General features: G+C 41.2%; 1 protein-coding gene across 12 annotated transcripts in view; it reads right to left on the reverse strand.

Annotated features, from left to right (window-relative positions):
- The window catches only part of IKZF2 (IKAROS family zinc finger 2), a 115,367-nt gene that overhangs the window by 9,199 nt on the left and 84,086 nt on the right, over nt 1-22,082 (reverse strand). For all 12 annotated transcript variants that reach the window (XM_064158935.1, XM_064158914.1, XM_064158941.1 and 9 more), the window contains one exon: nt 4,821-4,958. In XM_064158935.1, the coding sequence (XP_064015005.1) occupies nt 4,821-4,958 (138 nt within the window). The remainder of the gene's footprint in view (nt 1-4,820; nt 4,959-22,082) is intronic.

A 22,082-nucleotide genomic window follows, 5' to 3' on the forward strand; every position in this document is an offset into this window, starting at 1 on the left:
CTAGGAATATTTCATAAAGATATGCTGGATTTGTAGGACTGCACTTCTCCACAAAATCAGTTCAAAATCTCCCAGTTGCTTTCATAGCCATCTAATTAAGCCCCAAATGTAAGTGACATTTGTGTATCTTGTAACAATGAAGTAATAATTAAATAATTATACTGCTGGGCATATGTGTGTAAAATTTCATAGATGGAATCTGAAACCTTTCTTCCATGAAAAATGAATAGTGCTAAAAAAGACATCTGCTCTTCTCCAAGCCAGGCAAATCGTCTGCTTGGACTCCTTTTAAAAGTAAAATCATCACCTCAAAAGCATTTTCTTTCCTATCTTTCATGTTGCAAGCACTTTCTCCCACCTCAGAACCCAACTCTGTAATCCAGAGCACAGCTCTTTTGCAACATAATCACTGAATCATGCCAATACTTGTGTTATGGTGGGAATAAGTTACTGGAAGGGAGAGATGGAAATAGCCTAGTTTTTGAAACTCTTTACACCACAAAAAAGCTTGCTCTTATAGGTAAAGAAAATGTAAAAAATAATGTTTTAGAAACCTGAGGAGTTAATCTAAAGATTACATGGTCAATTCTAGAAACATTAATTTTCAATTCAAATATAGGTATATAAAGGATAAATAGCCTGGCCTGCATTTTTTTTCTTTTGAGGAAAAACAAAATGAAAAGGGGAAAAGCAAACTGACAACACACAACGAAGAGTTATCACAAGTCAGCTGCTCTGTAGTGGAGGCCCATGTGTACACATCTACTCGGTGGTGAATATAATTTCTTTTTTGTTGTTTTTCACTGCATTTCACTCCCTTGGTAGTGGGAGCTACCAAATAACAGCCAATGTGTTTTAACTAGCTTTGATGCAACAACTCGTTGTTGCTGTGAACCTTTGGTCTCAGCTCAGAAAGACTTTGTAGTTCTGAAAGCTCATGTTTTAGTATGCTTCCATTCAAGGGATGTTCTTAATCAGCTACCAGGATGTGCTCCTGGATTGCCCATGCAAACATTCACCATCTCTGACAGTGTCAATGTCCTCAGTCACAGTTAACACCAAACATTGTTTCCAAGCCCAAACTCTCAATACACAAATATGGATGGTCTTCAGAACAGACCTGAGGTTTTTTTTGGAGACATTGATCTTTCAATCACAATGCTTGAAGTGCTCATCTCTTAGTTTTTGCTTCTTAATTTGTGAGAAATGAGACAGACTATTAAAAACATTTATACCTTTTCAGTGAGGAAAGAACAGGGGGAGAAAAGAAGTGAAAAAAAAAATACCCACTGTGCATTTTGCTGATAAATACTTTTGTGTGCAAACAACAGACACTGGGCTAAGTCTCAGCTGGCATAAATTAGTATTACTCCATCAACCTCAATTTCCTTTCATAAACCCACAATATTGGTATTTAAAAGAAGTGTGTGCACAGAGAAATGACAGGAAATATTCCCATGGACCCTGTTGTGAAGTCTCCTGGGGGACTAGCATTTTAACAATGTTTTAAGCAACTATGTAAGAGGGAAGGACACAAAGCCATTGTGTGTTTTATGCAGAGCTGGCCTTTGAGCCTAGGGCTACATTTCTTTCTCCTCCTAAAAAGAGTATCCCTCTCTACTCAGCTTTAAGAATTTCCCTGAAGTTTTTGCTTTGTGGAGATGAAGCACATCATATAACAGGGTGTAAATCACAGCTAGCCTTCAACATTTGTCCCTGTTTGTTCCAGCAAAGGTCATGTTCTCGGCAGTTAGAGACTGTCACTTTTGCCACCCCCAACACACTGCTAGCTAGAAGACCACAGACTAATTTCTACCTCTGGGGCCAGCATTGCTGAGACAAACTTGCCAACAACAAAGTCATTGGAGCTCTTGCAGCAGCTGTGGGGCTGAGTAGGGCACAGGACCTAGCCACAAGGACTGGCAGCTCAGCAAGCAACTGACACCCTGCAAGGGGATGAAAGAGAGACGGAGACTTGTACATTCCTATCCACATCCCAAAGTAGCCCTCCTATCCCTAATCCCCTCCTCTTGCTTCCTCCTGTGTTTTCAGTCAGGTGATCTAGCCATCAGCAAGATCAAGATAATTGGAGTTAAATGGCACTTTGAAAACACCCAAGTATATGCCTGCACATCTCTATAGCTGATCAACTTGAGCACGATACTTGAAAAGATCCAAACGCTGTTGGTGATGCCTCCAGTTTCCTGGAACAATTCATCTCTGCAGAAATAATTTACACCAATGTTAAGCGCTGGCCACATGGGTTGAGAACCAGCACAGCTACTTGTGTCCTTAAAGCAGGATCTCATCAGGGATAAGAAAAATTACTGCCTCTACCGATTCCGTGCATAATGGTGAAGTGATGACCAAAACACATTCAGAGACTTCAAAACTCATCAAGAACAAAATAAAGTATTTGGAAAGATAGTCAGGAAAATTTAAACCCAGTATGACGCAAAATAAACCAATGACCAAACTGTTCAAAGAAAGCATGCACTCACTCCTGCCCAGGAATGTCCTTTCCATGTGTGACATGGCAAGAGAGAGAAGGATATTAATATATTTTTTCCAGGGTTAGACTAAGACTTAACTTTAAGCTGAGAAAATCACTTGTGCCTTTATAGTCCCAGGAGAAAGGACTTTCCTACAGGTAGAGGTGCTCACGACCCTTCATTCCCACTTCCTGAGTGGGAGTGATGTTGGGATGCAGGGTGAGACTTATGACTGGTCCCATCTGAATTTGGAGCTCTCTGTCACCATGCCTTTTTGCTGTACCCCCCCACCCGAGGTAGCTATATGAAGATAGTAGATCAAATACCTCCTTAAATGTTCGCCAGGGGAGATCTAGACACATTTGCCCAAAGGAGAAAGAGGCACCAGTTGAATTCAAAGTGCTGTTTAAGCTAATTTTGTTGAGAAAGGTGAAGTGGTTGTGTGAACATTTCTATTTTAAGCCCAAGCAAAGCCAGTCAGGCTGTAAATAAAAGAACTATCCGCATGGGGTTTGCACTGGTTTAACTTCAGTTGGTAGAAAAATCAATGCAAGGTCAACAGTTCCAACTTCTTTGGCTAGACAAGGTTAAGGACCTACTCTTCTTGTCATAGTATTAAGCAGCTTACAAAAAGCTATAGATTACCTTGGAAGTAATCTATGAACAAGAGTAAACACAATTTTAAGAATTAACTGAATAATAAAGCCAGAAACTGGGTGCAATTTGAGAGGGTCCTCCACAGCATGACCTCTGCAACATCCTGGATGCCATAACTGTACCAGCTTACTGATATTCCTCCTTAAGGAAAGGCTAACTGAAATCATCAGGTTAATAAGATATGGACACCCTTGCAGGGAAGAGCCTGCATTTTGCTGGGAGCACAGTCAATTGTTTAAGTCCTACCATCACCTAAGTGCTCCAACTAACAGACCAAGCGCACAACAGATACCTTTGAATATCAAACCTTGAAATCAGTCTTACCACTGATTTTCACAAGCACCAAGTCAGGCCTAAACAATAACTAACTTCAGTGCCTTTAAAGCCACTCATTACATTTCAAAGGTTGATTTTAGTCTCCAGGCTGTCTATCAGGATTGTAATTACTTAATAGAGCTGTATGAATACTTGGAAAATACATCTTAAATACATACAGAATGCCTTGTTAGGGTGAAATTGTTCACAGAAAAAACACTCTATCATTTTTTTTGTGATTTGTCTTCTTCAAAAAAATAGCCCAAATTAGAAACGCTGAAAACATTTTATTTCAGTTTGTGTTTTTAGAAATGAAGCCATATGACTCTACTCATCAATAACAAGCAAAATGGAAGGAAAAAAAGAGGAGGAAATGGTATTTCACCATTTCATTTATTCATTTACTTACAATCTAACTTTTGAGTATCTTTAGGTAAGTGATAATTTTTAATCAAAATGGAAAAAGTATAATTTTTATGCTTTCTGATCAGAAAGAAGTATTAAATACTTAAAGTACCAATCATTCGAAGACAATTTTTGAAGTTAAAACACGTTCAGTTTGAAAAGAGTTTCTGAAATACTAATTTTGAATGAAATTAAAGCAGTTTTTGAACAGCTACCATTTAGTATTTAGCGCTATAGATAAGTCTACCACCCTACAGACTGAGACATTATGCTCGTTATCCATACTAATAGCTGCAGAAAGTTTTGAAAACAAATTCAAAGACTTTGACATTTCCTGCTTTTGACAAGCTTTTTGGCAATCTTCAGTCTTTATGTACATTAACACATGCAGTGTTAGTGAACATATTAATACGAACACATGTAAATGCATATAAACATTTATTTTTTTGCTTATAATTACTTTCATTAACACTACTGCATTCCATTCTGCTCTGGAGATATTTTTATCTATTCCTCCCCTTTTTTTGGGGGGGGAATATAAGATAATATTATAGGGAGAAGTAATGATTTTTTAATACCTCCATCATCCTTATCTCTTATAATTATCAGTCACTATCAGAAAGGAAGAGGAAGGGAATTATACATATTTCACATGGCTTAATTTTTAGGGCAACATTGCACAGGTGACTGCTTTATTTTCACATCTGTCTAGTTATACATGCTAAAAAAGAAATACTAAGTGAAATAAAAAGACTAACCAGTGAAACCCATGCTATCAAATTGGACAGAGATAATTTCAGCTCATCTTTCCTCCCCCCACCTCTCTGCGTATAAGTAATCTCTAAGAAGGAAGTGCTGCAAAACTGTAAGAAAAGAAGAGAAATAGATGGAAAAAAACCCCATAAAAGATGCTCCAAGTCTAAGAGACCTCAAAAGGCAATTTCCACCCACCATGGTGACTCATGACCTGCCCGGCAGCCTCCATACTGACATTCTGCAGATAGTTGTGGCAGCGTTCCTTGTGCTCCTCCAGTGAACTGCGCTGCTTGTAGCTCCGGCCACAGTAGTTGCACTTGTGAGGCTTCCCCACTGCAGAAGCAATGAGAACATTAGGTCAAATTCATGGCAATACACTTTTAGGGTCAAAAATCACACCTTTCCAACAAACAACTCTTGTGACAGAAACCATAACCAATAAAGGTTATGTAAGTCCCTGACCTTTTTCCCAGCCCCATTTTTGCACCACACGCACCTCCTCCCACCCACCCAAGACTTTACCCCTTCCGTTTTTCACACAAATATGCGGTATCAGCAGAAGGAAAAAGAGGTGGACTTGTTGGTTGCAAAGCAAATAAACAGATGACAAGAGGGAAAACCAAACTGATCAGCTGAATCATACCCCAGCGCTGCCCGAGTGTCACCAAGTCTCATGGGAAAGAAACTTCTGAGACATTTTGTCCATGGCATGAACAGTTGCCTTCAAAGAGACAAGCTGCCCCAGTGGCCTAATTCTGCTCCCAACCGTGGGGAAACTCATTATGTGGCCCAGAAAAGTCATTCTTTCACTGAGAAAACTTTGCCAAAATTACTAAGGGAAGGTTGGAAAATATTCAACAGAAAGCAAGTTTGGTAGCAGCACTGTTACAGGCCAGAACTGAGCTGCCACCAGTAATTTGCAGAGTTGAAATAATATTAAAAAAAACCCACATACTAAAAGTATGAAAGGCCATGTACAATGAAAATCAAGCCAGAAGAATGCAAGACAACTTCAATTTCTAAATAATTTTTGTTTGTCTCAGTAGCATTACGAACAAATGGCAAATGCCACTTAAAATGTGCAAAACCTGGCACTGGGTTCTCATACAGTATATCCCTTTCAAAGCATGTCATTAAGAAACCACAAGAATGGCCTAACTCAAGGCCAGAAAGCTAGCCAGGAGAATATTTTGCCAAGCCATGTTAATAAAGGCTTTTAATATAATTTAAGCTTGTAGAACATGAACATTGATTCTTTAATAACTAAAGAGCTATTAAGTTGGTATTGCAAGTAAAACACCATCAGCAGTGATTTTCAGAGATGGCTGAGAGATGGTGAAGGTCAAACTTCTTCCAAAGTTTTGAAAGTCTTAGGTAAGAATTTTAATTTCTGACCAAAGAAATTGAGAATATCCTCTGTTGGATAATATACATGTTTCTATTGAGTTTGTTCCAGTATTTGAACTGTTTCACAGTCATTGACTTAATGAAACCCAAGCTGTACTAATTGCAGTCAAAATGCACAGTCACCACTGGGATGGGAAAACGCAGGGAAAACAGTGAGGAGGACACCTGTAGCCAACAAGAAGCTAGGCAGAGGGCTCCCTGCATTTGGGCTGAAGCTCCAGAGTCACAGAAGTTCTTTAGGGTCTCTGCAAGTGTCCCCCACATCACCCATATGATGCGAGATGACAAACTCTGAGCCTCCATTATTGGAGCTGGTCAAAGTTTCAAAAGGTTTTGTCTCAGGAAAAAAAAAATGTTTTGATGAAATGAGAAAGACTGCAGAAAGTTTATCCAAAAGTCTATTTGCATGTGCAGTTCATTGACACCAGCAGGTTGTTGACTACTTGCAGTGACTCCCTGCACTGCAACCATTTCAGAACGTAACAAGGCTGAGCTTTTCCAATGGTATCTAGGATAGTCAGATATCCAAATTCCATCAAATTTCAAGGTTCATAGAGAAGATAAAAGCTAATGACAAAGACACAATTTCTACAGGCAACATGGGACCTGAGGAACATGTCCATAGAAAGACTCCAGCACACACACTCTTTTCTCTGAGAAGAGAATAAGTAAGTGACAAATGTTAGTCATATTGCTTAACATGTAACTGGAAGCTGCTCAGATACAACCATAAAGAACAAACTTTATAGGCTCTAGTTGAGTAGGACTGAAGTCAACTCCCTTGTGTTCATTTCCAAACTCTGTCTGCTCTGCTCTATCAGGCAATCCCATCATAGCCACTCTGTGAAAAATCTGATTTATACTATCAAATCACACAGAATGAATGTGACTTGAGTTGCTGCACAATTGATCAGGTCAGACCACAACGGAGTCAGTTCTGACAGCAGCAGTTTGGTAAGAGATAGCAATTATGGTCTCAATTTTAGAAACTCTGTCATTGTGACAAATGTCACTGCAAATTCCCCCTTTTATTCTCAAATTAAGTAATGGCAAATATATGTATATCTATGAGGAGGTGAATATTTTTCCACTATGAAACATCTGTAGAAGTGTACTAGAGAACTCAGTTCTGGTGATCTCCTCTACAGCATACTTTGTTCCATATAACAAACCACTGTATGAAAACAAATGACTGACAGAGGCTGAAACCTGTGTTGACAAATATAGTACGTAACTATTAGCAGTCAAAATTTGTCACCAAAATATGTGGCTTGCACTACTGGGCATAAGCAGTCTTGGTCTATAGGCCATTGATTTGAAGGCAGAGTTCAACAATGTCTACCAAAACCCTCTCCAAGCCCCCATTAAAGGCAGCTCTGGTGAAGTCGGGGGGTGGGAATGTGTAACACTCAAACCACGACACCACCATGGAACTGTTTCCACTGTGAAGCCACTCACAGTTCAGTTCAGCTTGCTTTGTAGGAAGCTGCTTCTCCGAGGTCCTCGCTGTAGATCATGCTACACAGGTATTTGTGTGTAACAACTGCTGCCAGTGGTAGCAGTGCCTAAGTAAAGTTAGTTTGGAAATCCCTAGTTTGAGGTAATTATTATTTTATCACCTTTTCAGGGTAAGAAATCTGATTACAAAATTACCATCACTCATCCTCAAAGAAATGATGCAATACCGCGAATGCAAAGAAGCGCAAAATCCTGAGAAACCTTCAATCATTTGTTGAACTGGGGAAGACCAAAGCACTGGGCAAAACCCAGTGGCCACACCTATGAAATAGCTAATTTGATGAACGTCAAGAAACACATTATATTTCTTCCTGAAATGTCAGAATTTCCATGCATTTAAGCTCAGATTCGTGCATATGACAATGTGGCACAAAAACCCCACGGTGGAGTCTCAGCCTCAAATGGAAAATATTATGACAGTCACAGTGAAAAAAACACATTTAAATTTGAAGTACAATTTTTACCATGAAACAGGTAAACCACTCATTGAAATTCAGAGTTTGCTTTTGACATTGGAGGAAGGAGGGGGAAGAGGATGCCATAAAAGGCAAGGTGTTTCCGAGTTAGGAATACTTGGAGTCCTGTGGGTGAACTTTGATAGCCAAGAAGTCTGCGTGCAGAGACAATGAGATGGTGTAACTCTAAGGTCAAAATTCAAGACAGAAAGCAGACTTGGGCCTAGGGAAACTTCTTTCAAGTCATAAAAAAAAGGTCAGTGAAAGAGAAAGAGCCTGCAAGGCATTCATGCAGCATTTTGTTCTCAAAAGAGATGGGAGTGCATAGCAGAATATAAAGTAAGTCAAAGGGAAATAAGAAGGCATCCCAGATAATACCTCGCCATAAGCACATAACATAAGACTTGCAGAACAAGTTAAGAGCAATGATATGCTTCTCTGAGCTAAAATCCTCCCTCCATTAGGACCAGTGACAAAGCATACACCAATTTCAGCCAAGATTAATTACTCCCCTACATTTCCCTACTTCGGGTGCCATGTTCTCCCCTGCAGTATCACGGAGCAGACCTTCAACCTCTCCAGCAGCCCATGTCCTAGGTCACTGCGACAGCTCAACCACCAACATGACCAGCTCATACAGGTAAGGGTACTACTATGGCCGTGGGACATACATCAGCCCAAGTCAAGGACTAGAGGCTTGCACTGAGCTCTGTACCAGAACTCTACTACATTATAATTATTGCCCCACCAGGGCCTTGGAAGGGAAGCCAGCCAAAATTTCTGAACTATGCGACCATCTGATGTAGCTACTTTTGGTTCAAGGAAGTCTTCTCTGATAGCAGCATATTGAGAGTGACTTATTTCTGTAAAATCTAAACTCCCACTCAACCCCTTGCACCCCAGAGTTGAAGGAAACTCCACTAACTCTCCTGTTGAAGCTTTTCTGAAGCAGCATCAAAGAAATAATTTTTTGTCTTGCTGACACTTACACCTATCAGTGAGGCTGCAGAATCGTCTCTCATGCTTACAACTAGTATTAATTCGTTATTTCTTCCCCAAAATGGGAAGTTGCCTGGGAGAGGCAGTGACACAATACCCTCCACATAGGAGCCCTTTGCCTTGGACAGAACCTATGATAGTAAGATCAGTTTTAACAGAGAATTAAGAAATACAATTAAGGTGCAGGGTTAGGACTAAGGAGCATAGGGTTCAACTTTTAGTTACGCTACAGATTTTGTGACCACAGGCAACTTATTCTGACTTCATGTGCTTCAATTATTCATATGTATGATTAAGGTAATAATTCCCTTCTTCACAGCATATAAATGAATTTATGCACTTTGTGAGATGCAGAGAGGTTAATTTGGTGAGGCTCACACAAGGAGGTAGGCACAGAAAAATAGGGCCTGTATCTCTACTGAGAAATTAAGGTCTTAATAATACACTGTGATTTTATTAGATATGGGAGCGAACATTAAAGAGCAGGCAAAGATATTTAGGATGGCGCAGTGTAGAGGATCAAACACGAATAAGAAAATCAAACTAGAAAATAATAAAAAAATTAAGTTGCATATGAGGCAATTTGCAGGCATGGTGTCATTTCTGGCTATGAAATGGTCAGCCCAGGGAAATGCAAAATGCCCCTGAGCTTGGTGACATTTAACAGCACACATTTAACAGGACACAGGACAATAAAAGATAGTGGGCCAGAGTTGCTAAAAGGTGGCTAAAATAGCTGCAGTGCTCCTTCCCAGCTCCAACTTCCTTCAGCCAAGGAAGCAATTGTCAGAGCCAGGGAGAGACAAGGAAGCACTGAGGTTTCGGCAGGGGGGCTGACGCTGCAGAGAGGAGATGCACGGTCCCCCCAGGTTGCTGCAGTAATTAAAGAGCACACTTTGGCTTTTCTAGAGCTGCCTAGCTCAAACCTTCACACACAAAAATATTTACATGAATAATAGACCCCTGAATGAATTAATCACACGAAAAAATTAAAGTGAGACCTAAGCCCATGCTGGCTCTAAGCAGCACGTAGCTTTGCAAAAGAAGCTGCCTCCCACTCTGATGCTGTATCTTGCTGCTGTGCTTAATGACTGTAAATGTGTTCATTGAAATTCATGGGGGATCTTTGCTTTGTTGCCTTTTTTTTATTCCTGGGAGATTACACACACACATACACGTCAGTATATATTGGAATTCAGAAATAACAGCAAGTCCCACAGCCAAGCTGAGATTGTCCAAGACAACCTGCATGAAGAAGTCGCAACAAGTAAACATCTAAAATAAGGCTCCAGGCTGCTAGAGCACACAAACACAGGGGCTTGTGACATGCTGTGTGAAGTACCTCCACTGCTGAGTGCCCAACCCGTGACCTTGCAAAGCAGTCTGATTTTCAGAAGGAATAAAATCTCTAATCACATTATGAAAAAATTGTCTTAATCTCCATAGAATGGCTCAGGTTGGAAGGGACCTTAGAGACCATCTATGCCCACACCCCTGGGCAGGGATGCCTCTCGACTATATTCAGCTGCTCAAGGCCTTGTCCAACCTGGCCCTGAATGCCCCCAGGGAGGAGGCATCCCATACCAGAGTCTTACTACCCTCATACTGAAGAACTTCTTCCTAAGATCCAGTCTAAACCTACTCTCCCTCATCTTAAAGCCATTCCCCCTTATCCTATTGCTAGATACTGTTACGAAAAGTCCCCCTCCAGTCTTCCTTTAGGCTCCCTTTAGGTATGGGAAGGCAGCTCTAAGGTCCACCCCCCTAGAGTCTTCTCTAGGCTGAACAACCCCAGCTCCCTCAGTTTATTCTCATTGTGAAGGTGTTCTATCCCTTGGATCATCTTCATGGTCCTCCTCTGGACTCAGTTGAACAGCTCTGTGATGGGAACACCAGAATTGGACACAGTGGTCAAGGTGGGGGTCTCAGAAAAGCAGAATAAAGGACATGGCCACACACTTCTTGATGCAGCCTAGGGTACAATTTGCCTTCTGGCCTGCACAAATGCACTGCCAGCTCATGTTGAGCTTCTCATCAATCAATACACCAAAGTCTCTTCCTTTCAGAGCTCCACTCTGCACACAGCCTATACTGTGCTTGGGAGTGGCCCATTCAATGCAAAACCTTGCACTTTGACTTGTTGAACCTCACACAGTTTGCACTGGCCGACCTCTCAAGCCTCTGACCCATATTTCAAGCCCATAATGGGATGCAGATACATTTCTGGACCTTACAGAACTCCTCTGTCTCCATTCTGTAAGAATTTTTTAGATTATCATAATTTAGGCCCAGTATTACATCATGAGGTGACATGGTAGGGGACAGGTTCACTAGATCACACAGCAGAGACCATACAGCTAGATCTGTGCTTAAAAAGGCTCCTGGACACTCTGGACACAACAAAATGTTCAATATGCAGCATTACAACTGGAGAATGCTACATACATGTCATTGAGCAACCAGGACTGTCTTGATTTGGAGCTGAAACATTGCTTTTGACTTACTTTGTGACCTTCTGGCTCAATGCTTCTTAGTAAAGATTATTATCAGTTGCATATTGATATCTATATATGGCTGCACAACAACTGGTGAGCCTCTCATCAAACAAAAAATGGCTTGTCCTGACCTTTTGCACAACAACAGTCAAAGGTAAGGTATTTCTGCTGCCAATGACCATGTGCCATTAGAGTAGCCTAGCTAGCAGAGAAACACCACTAGGTATTTGAGGTACAACAGCAGCATGCAGTCAAATGACAGAAAGCATTGCACCTACACACCCTTTGTTTTCTAGGCATATCTGCCTTTCCTACAAATATCTCCAGGGCACAATCCAGCAGCTTGACACCTGCATCTGCCTGCCAATTGTTTACGATACTGTAAAATAAGCAGCTAGCAGTGAAATATTGCACTAATGTTTGGTCCTCCCTTGATCTTCTGCAGCAAGTGGTATTAAACAGATTACACCTAAACTCCAGAGTTCACCTCTGCTGCATTTGGGCTAGAACAGATCACAAAAACCATGCACTAGTCAGGACAAACTTTCAAGCATCTGCACCTTCTGTACATATGAAAACACGGGCCACAACCTGGTGTAAACCAGTTAACATAGGTGCTTCTGAGGGCTACAGGTTTGAGGTCTTTATTTGTACCTTCAAGGTGGTTCTGTCTGTAGCCTTTTATGACTGAAGTAGTTTACTACAATTTGTCTTGCAGATACTGGTGGCTCTGCTATTTAATCTGATTCATCAGATTGTGTTTATTTATTAACCAATCTGCTGGATTTTACAGATAAAACAATGTTCCAATCTGCCACAAGGGTTATAAATAAGTAGGTGGCAATTCTGTGCCAGAAGTTTTAACAAACAAACAAATAAACAAACCAACTCCTGTTTCATTGGCACAGTCACAGAATTACTGAAATCTCCCCAACTGTCCAGATACTTGCAGGACTCCTGCCACAGTCTCTCAGCATCCATTAAATAATTAGAAAAACAAGAATCTTGAACCTCATTTTCTTCTTTTGTAGCATAGAAGACAAACAGTTCCCTTTGCAAGTTTGTATGTTGTACCTATATACATGTGAAAAATGTACTGGCAATAAACCATGCAAATAAATCACACAATAAATCAAACAGATAAGGACATTAATGTTGTAATTAGTTCTGCAAATTATTAAATTCATAGTTATCTGTTTCTGTTCCATGTCCCCAGAAACACCCACTACAGAATACAGAAGCTTTCTTCGTATATTTCTCTTGCCTTACCTTTATTTCCTTCAATATAAAAGCTTCCAAGCTGGCAAAAGGCAGCTGACACCGAGTTTTTAGTTTAATAGCAATATTGCTTTCAGATTACCCCTTACACATATCTGAGAATTTCAAGTACAAATGTTCTGCTCCTGCAGTGTGAGGTAGCTGAGTCAGGTACACTGTCCTTGTCCCCTGCTAACATTGCCTAGTCCTCCAGACACTCCTGGAACTGATGGGACTCCCAGGAATTTTATACTGACTCTGAAATGATTAAATACTATTAAAAATAGGACTCTTTAAATAGCACTTTGGTGGTGAGATACATTAACAAAAACCAGGAAGTTCATGAAATAACTGGGTATTTTACCACCTGGCAAGCTTCAAAACTGCTTCAAGACAGCCAGTTTTATGGCAGCTTACCTTTAAAAGGGGAGAGGCCCTGGAATGAACATGAGAGGTGACATTGGAAAGGAGCCTCCTCCCCACAATGCTTCCAGTATATCTGGATGTGGGTGGGAACCGGCTTAAGACAGAGGTTGAACCTTAACTGTGCGTACCTGCTCTGTACTTTCCACTCCCCTTCAGACCTTCAACATTACATTAAAGCTGACTTAATAAGTACAGCATTAGTTGGTTCACATGACAAACTTTCCCAAATGTGCTTGCTGGTTTCACTTCATTTTAACACTGCTCCAGCAACAGAGCGAGTAGGAAAAATGAAAACAATTTAGGTTGGTCTATTATTCTTCTCTGCCCTGTCTTGTCTGCTCCCCATTAGTGCCACCGCTCAGCAGGAATTTAAGGAGGTGACTGGAGATCCACATGTCATTGCAAGCAGAGATCAGGAGCGACCAACTGCCAGCAGAGAGGCACACACACACACACACAGAGCAGTGCAGGGTGTGGGTACCTCGGTGCAGATCAGGAATGCTGCTGGACAAACACTCCCTTGAGAAGTGCTTTACTTTTTTTTGGGGGGAGGGGACAGACGGACGTGGGGGGTGTGTGTTTACTTCCCCTATTTTGTATATAAAAAAAAGAGCAGCAGTTGGGCTAGATTCATAGGTAGTATCAATGGAAGCAACATCCTGAAATCAATCTATATCAGATGCTTGCAGTTTATAACGACTGCAAGCACAGGCTCCTTGCACATCTTGCTGAAGACCTGTAGCATTATGAAGCCAACAGAATCTGTTATTTGTAGCAAGTATAGTCTTACCAGTCAGTTTATACTACATAAGCAAAGGGAGAGAGACAGAATACATGAGGTTTAACTTTCACTACAGTGCTACACAGTTTTATTCTGCATATAACCACTGAATAAACCCTTAAACTGTAGCTCATTTCTTCTCATCCCATGGCAGCAAATTCCACCGTTCCACCTACACACTCCTGCACAAGAAAAAGCATTCTTTTAGCACCTGACACTTATCAATTTTCTGCCTCATATTAGGAGATAAGAAGAACATGCTCCAATTTCCCTCTACGTAAGTTTTCCCTTTTCTTGTCAACCATCAGAAACAAAGTTTTGGAAACAGACTATTAACAGCAAGCTGTTATGAAGATAATAGCAACATGGGAGGAATAATATTGACAGGTCCTCTTCTTTTCCAAACCACTGAAGTTAGGAGTTTTCACTTATTATGATCAAGGCCAGCAGTGAAGGGAACCTTGTTTCCAAAACCAGGTCAGGCTATGAAACTAATGGGCTCCTTCGGGACGTGAGAATTTGTATTCATACTTGCTTTACTGCCCAAGAACCTGCATAGCCCATGCCTTTGTATTACACTCACAGAGACCTGACGTTCAAGCATGTGGTTTTGCCATATCTTGCACAGATGTCAAATGAGGTCAAACAGAAAAAGAGCTGACTGACTCCTTTTACCTACGCAGTTTTCCAATCTCCTGTTCTCTGCCTGACAACATATATATTTACTGCCAATGTTACAGAGGAGCCCAAAAAAAGGGTGGGATTTCTCTGAAGCAAGTAGTGCTAAGATGTGCAGCACACTTCAGAAAACCTCATATGTTAGAGGCTTCTCCAGGATGAGGCTTTTCGGATCAGCCCACTGCTGCTAATTGCTTTTCCCAACATTCAGAGCATATATCATCAAGGCAAATGAATCTTCCAGAGCTGGGCAGACACCTCCTTATCCCACCATGCTCATCACCAACACTTGTGGTCTTCACTGTTCCACATTGAAAGCTAGCCACACTATTTGGCAAGTAGAGTCAGGAATGCATTGAATGAAAACAATTCTTAGCACAATGAAAGTTAATAGTGAAGACATCATTTAAATAGTGACAGCATCCTTTAACTTCCTGAGAAGAATATGGGACATTGGACTGCCTCTGTTCTAGCACAAACCTCTGCACCAAGTGTCTGTGTCTGACACTGAGGCCACCTAAATCTTCTCTGGGTAATAAAATGCAGCAATTCCTGTTAGCTTTAGTGCCTTCCCTAAATGCAAATTTATTTATTTAACACACAAAAACCCAATCAACCAAAAATCACACCACCACCATCCTTCCAAACCAACTAAGAAAACAAATACCAAACAGTTCCAGATTACTTCCTGAAGTCCAGGATTTTTCAGGTTTGCTCAGTGGAGAAAATAAGAAGGGAGAAAAAAGAGATTTTCGGGTTTAAAATATTTCTTTTTTTGGTGCAATTAGTTTTGCACTAAAAGCCCTGAACAGATTCAGAAACTCCTATTGTGGCTGAAAAGGAGGCAGACAAAATGAAACAAAATTAAATATGGGTGTAAAATTAAACCAAAATGAATAAAAAGGAAAGAAGAAAAGAAAAAAGCAACTACTTAAGCTGAAAGTAAAGACAGAAAAGCTGGGGAATACAAAACAGAGCTCTCTAAATGCCCATAAATACTCTGAAAAGATTTCCTGTAAAACCAGGGAATTTAGGAAACTCTGCCTGTTCTTAAGTGCATTCCTTGGTGGATAAAACTCCAAACCAAAGTTCATACTGATTGTTCTGCTAGGCTACTGGAAAGAGGCCTTTTCTCTGAGAGGTCTGAATCAAGATTGAGAGCGTAAAACCTCTCATTTCTGAATACCTGGAGAAGAAAAGTATCTTTTTCTTTTTTTTTCCTTACATCTCAGCCTTGTAACTGAGTCAGCACAGATTTACGACATCTGGGTTCATTCCTACCTGTTACACTGATGGCTTGAATGCCTTTGTCAGGTCCCTTTTGTCTATAATCACGGTTCATCCTCTGCCGTAGGTGGTTGGGCACTAAACCCTGCTGTGTCCTTATCTTAAGCTTGAACAATTGGAGAAGTGACTGTCTCTCCCTATGAGGTATATATTTCATGACACAAAATGGTCCTTTCTTTCTCTCTCTCCACTGATAGCATGTTCCTATCCCAGGGACTGTACATCAACCAAGTCAAACTAGTCCAGGACTTCATGTTGACCAAGGCAGAAACCTCATGGAACCTCAACCAAAACTGTACTTGCAGTCTCCTGAATCTGGCTCATCACACCCCATGGGACAAATTAATTGCTTGTAGAAGACTAATGATATTAAATTAATAAATACGTGTTTCATGACATAGCTAATGTGGATATTTTATCATGGCATGCAAAAGTCAAACAAAGTACTTTTTCTGGTGGATGATCTATTCTTTGAAGCCAAGAAGCTTCATTCCAGCAAAACATGCCAAAAATCAATCCTTTGCTGCCACTCAATGGAAACATAGGTATGAATATATAGACCTGATCCTACAGCATATCCAATGCCTGCAGGTTCACCTTAAGTCAGATATGATACTATAGGCTCTTCTTTGACTCCAGCTCCTGGAGGCAGTTGACCAAAACATTTTCACTCCTTCCTTATTTATTGTATAGGGTTAACACTCCTGGGGGAGTGACCCTGAACCTGACCCTAGGGGTCTTGGCCCCTCCTCAGGGGTGGGCCACACTCCAGGTGATGGTTAGCCCACTCCCCCCACTTCCTGTGGTATAAAAGACAGGAGTTCTCCTGTCTCTTCCTCTTTTCGCCCTCTTTCTCCCTACCTGCGTTCACGAACACACACACACACTGATACTGCATACCAGCCACGAGGCAGAGACACCATCACACTACTCGGGTTGTATCCATCCCTGTTTTGTATTTTGCTGTTTTCCCTTCCATATCCTTTTTAAACTCCCCTACCTCCAATCCCTTTTTCTAAGTTATTGTTAAACTTTTCCTTTTTAACTTCCAAATCGAGTGAGATTGATTTATTGGGGTGTCCCTACCTTTTATCTCTCTCCCTGTCTTTTGGGGAAAGGAGGGGGAGGAGGGGAGGGCACTCTATAAACTCTATAAATTCTATAAATTGTCATTGGGTCTACCAAATTTATAAGAGTCTCTGGGAACTTGCATTTGAACCCAAGACATTTATGAAATAAATATTATAAAGCAAATAAAAAAAGTCAATCAATCATTCTTTACTCTCCCCATTTGGCAGTGTCTATGAACTAAGTAATCCAGATTTATGATTTTTTAATTTCTGGGTTTAGAAACACAGCATCAGCATAAACTCTGAAGGAATCATGTCAGTAGAGTTTCTTCAGATTAGTACAACTGCAATTGATATCAAAAGCTCAGTCATTTTGTTCAAAGCCAGTTTCATGAACTACCTATTTTTCTATCTTTTCACTCTCCTGTTGTTTTAAAATTCAGTGGAGTTAAGATGGCTTTTCTCCCTAAATGTGCTCTTACTTATGCCTTATATCATTTTGCTGTTCCATCCTGGTGTTTTATAAGAAGAAAACTAATATTATATATGAATCACAGAATAAAGTGCCTCCTACAAAAGACATCACTCTATTAGAGGCACAATCACTGTGCATTTAATTTTCATTTACAGTATGTGCTCTATATTCAGTAACGCTGCCTGTATCAGCCTTTGTTTTCATAACCCATTCCTGACACCTAACAAGAACTGGGAGTGCTGCTCCAGGATTTGGCAAGAAGGAACAGGTGTGGATGAGCAGGTTTCTCTGACTCACCTATACGGATCAACAAGGAAAAATAATAGGGAGAGGGTGGAGATTGCAAAGGAGAAAAAAGAGAGAGAGAGAGAGAGAGAGTGTGTGAGAGAGAGAGGAGTGACGTGTTCCTTTGGATGCGGTGTGTAATGCAGCTGGCAGACTGCCTGCTCGCGGTGCCACAGAGTTCCAGACATGCCAGTCCAGCTGACTCAGCTCTCTGGAAGAAGGAAAGGGAAGAGAGAAATTTCACAAGCGTTTCTGATATCTGAAGGATGAGGATCACTAGGCTCTCCCTGGGGATCTTCAAACATCTCTTTCACACCAGGGACTTGAAGGGTATCCCCAGAGAGGTATTAGTGAGAGATGCTCATTCAATAACCTTGTACAGAACTGCTTATGCTTGTATCAAATCATGCCCCTGTGGTTGCTGGAAAATTCAGCAGCACAGCTTCATCCCACAAACTAGAAATGTCAGGCCTTTCCTAGCCAAGGCTAGCTGCTCTCAGACAAGCCACTGTCTCCAAGGAGACGAGCAAAATGCATGCACATGAAGAGTATCCAAGTGAGAGTCTGTGGCCCATGTCGCTTTTCTATACAAAAATCTCACCGTCAGATTCTCAGCCATTTATCCTCTGCATGTGATTTATTTTCTAGGAAGAGCTGAAGCCCCTTGTCTGGGCTCTGCCTACCTCTGAGGCAGGTACTGTGCCACAGGCAGCTCAGAATATTCTCAGTCCTGTTCATCTCGGGGGAGGCTCTCTGCTGACCTAGACTTCCATTCCAAAGTGAAAAGGCTGGAAGAGGGAAGTAACTATTTCCCAGCAGAAGGAACAGAAACACAGGCTAACACTTGGACTGTCAAAGTCTCTCATTCTCACTAAAATCAAGCAGACCTCAGTGCTCCTGAAGATAAAAGTCATGGTGAACTGGCCCCCAAATCAGCATTTCGATTAATTTGTCTTAATTTTCTGTTCAAGATCCTCATCATGAACTCTTGAATACCTTTGAGCACGTGAGAGCATTCATGCCTGTCTCGCTGGAAGGGAGAGAAAGGACATGTGCTTGGGGAGCACACTTCCCCCATCCTGAGCACAGAGTAGCTGGCTCTCCGAGTAGGACGAGTCTCAGGGCAGCAGCAACAGCGTCCTGAGGAATTTACTCTGGAAATCTTTCTGAATTGCACTGCCCCACTGATCCTTCAGCAGCACTTCCCACAGAGGTAACAGCAGCACTTTCATATTTAAGACAAAAAGAAGGAACAACCTTTTAAGCCCAGAATTTTCTGAATGCAAGTGTTTTGCCCCATACAGGCAGCTGTGTGGTCGGGGAGGGTGCCAGCCAGGTGCTCTTTGTTGAAGTTTAAATAGGCAGGGCCTTAACAGCATTTCTCCAGCTTCAGGAATGAAGATAGAGATCTTGTCTCTCTGTTGCAAGGCACAGAGGGAACTTGGGGCACCCTGTCTGAAATCAACACAGCACAGTTATGCAAAACATGTATGCAACTGGCATCTCTTGTGTAATCCTGGCTGTAATCAACCTCTCTAACCACTCCAGAAAGGAAGGAGGGGCAGAGGGTGGAGAAAGTTCACACTTAGATCAAATAAAAAATGGGAAAATATCCAGAGAGCTTTAGTCAGGTAAAAACACAGTTCCCTCTCATGGGAAACCTCCAGGACAAGTTTCCTTGAACTTCACACAGGGTTATAAATAGGAGGAGAGTCACACAGAGTTCAGTACTTGTTCACAGTAAAAAAAGTTTAGACATTCTCATTTTCTTTCTTGAGCGATATCCATCAATATCTTAACTGTAAGCCAATTCATAATTACAGGTTGCTGAGAGCTCAGGAAAATATATCAGTAGCAGTTTTCTGCAGGTCTTCTATGGCACGGTGTTAACTGGATGATTTCCCACCCCTCTTCCACTTCAGTTTCTCTTACCTTCCTTTCCAGATGGCAAATAAACCCTTTCTTACACCTTAAAACACTCATATATTCTAAAAAAAATAAAAAATCAGTGGTGGTTCTCCATTTGTACTGCCCCATAAGCCGTCTCTGAGAAAGCAGTGAAAGATAGCCTCAAAACACCGACTCCAAACTCAAACTTGGTTAAGGTCAAAGGTTTCAAAAACTCCTTCAAGAGCTGACAAAGGCAAGCTCCAAATGTTGGATCTCAGAACTTTTGCAGAGACAATACAGGAAATCTTTTTTTCCCTGGAAAAACCACTTTCATAGGGGGAAAAAATCAACCCACAAACCAAACAACAACAAAAAAAAAAAAAAAAAACCCAAACCCGTACAACATTTTCAACTTTTTTCCTCCTTAGAGCTGCTGTCATATTTTGCTGCTCAGATCATGCACAAGAAGTGGTCTTGGTTTTGCTGAGGCACGGCTTTGTCAAATCAAAACCATGTCCTCATCTCAAGTGTACAAAAAAATTACCACTTGGACCTCTGGTTTTGCAAAAAACATTGCAGCTACCTCAGAAGGCTGATTCTGGAGCAGGAGGAATCCTGATCCACTTTACTATCTCCCTCAGGCTTGATCTAATGCAATGAGACACCGGGCTCCCAGATCCTGGGCATGCAATGCCTGTGTTTACAGCTGCACCTTAAATTCTAGTTTTATATTACCTTTACCAACTTCAGCAAAAAAATGTTGGTTTTGTGAAACAATCTCTGATAACAAAGAAAACAAGCTGAAAGAGGCCTCTACAGCTTGATCTTAAAGAAGCAAAAGACTACGGCTCTTTCAACACCTAAGGTACTGGACTCTCACCCATCAGCCTGTCCACAGCTGTTCTGGTGCAGAACAAGAAGCAAAACTACCTTAGCGCTCAGGTACCCGAATTTGCAAATTGGGTCTCACAGGGCTTTTTGCTATTTCATTTTCTCATCACTAAAAAATGGGTAACAATGAGGCAACAACACATACCCACTTCACACAGGCTTTGGGCTGATGAAACAGATAGGGCTCATAAAAGAAACAAAACATAAAAATTGCAGGCTAAGTAGGAAGTCCTTTAGCATTATTAATAATCACCTTACTATTGTGTCTAAGATAATCATGCTGCTATCAGGATAGAGTATCTCAGTGGTTATGGTAACAATACAAAGTTATTATTCCTTCCACTTTTTAATTATCTCATTTCACTATTACACAAAGGCAAAGTAAATCTAAGGAGATAATATGCAGTGCTATACAGCAGGGGCACCAGTAGCACGGGAATACTCTGCTATGTACTGACACGACCTTCACTGCAGCAGTATGTCTGCACCTTGCAACCATTTGTGCCTGCTGCCCTCTCACCATCTTGACAAAGTTGAGAAGTGTTCTTTATTTTGATTTCACTGACAGGTAACTGAGGCAGAGATAAGGTTAAGTGGTCCGCATCTGTACTGACCTGTGTTTCCAAAGCCTAAAATGACTTAGCAATTTAGGTCCCTCATAAATGAGTGAATTACAGTAGCAAAAAAATCAAAATTAGCAATGGGGGGAAAAAAAAAGAAGCAAGAGGACTGGAAGATAAAGACAGACTAGAACAGAATCAATGGCAGACATCTGACTAGAGACTATCACAGACTAAACTGGGCACAGGAATTACAGTTACAGAAGACAGTGTTAGGAAGAGCAATAATCTGCAGCAAAAGAATGGATAGTTCATGTTAAATATCAGGATGAGAGGCACAGCTATAAAAAGCAGATGTGAAGTGGAACTGTCTCCCTAGGGAGGAGACAGAAACAGTCTCTCTGGATGTTTAAAACACAGGTTAGGCCTGCTGCTCTATATGCAGAAGTCTTACATTAGTCTGCTTTCTTGATACCAGTGCCTCATATAGCACTGTGCCAGAACAAAAGCCCGGAGGAAAAAGGAAGCCACTGTCTCATGTGCTCCTCCAAAACAGAATGGCTGGTGTAAGAACTGGCATGGTCCAACAGTAGAGAGGTGCCTGCTTTCTCTCTAAATAGCAGCCCAGTAGGACCAGGCACTGGGTTCTAGGTGCATATGGCCTGAGGCAACACAGAGAGGGACAGAATCTGGCTGATGATGCCAGGATGTGAATTGCTAACGCAGAAGGGAGACAGAAAGCTGGACATCAGCATTCTCATCCTAAACACGCATTTCCATCTTGGCACAGGCATTTCATCAGGATGACAGGAATCGGTCAAAATTAATGAGGGATAATCTAAAGTGAATCTTACACTATGCAGATGCTATCTAAACAAGGATGTAAGCTGCCCCTAAGATCTGTGTTGCTATTTGACCTTCTGGATGAGGTGACAGCAGGTTCAGGAAGGCCGAAGAAAGGGGCAAAGGACATTTTGTCCCCT

This window comes from Pogoniulus pusillus, chromosome 2 (assembly GCF_015220805.1).
Source record: "Pogoniulus pusillus isolate bPogPus1 chromosome 2, bPogPus1.pri, whole genome shotgun sequence".
NCBI classification, from domain to species: Eukaryota; Metazoa; Chordata; class Aves; order Piciformes; family Lybiidae; genus Pogoniulus; species Pogoniulus pusillus.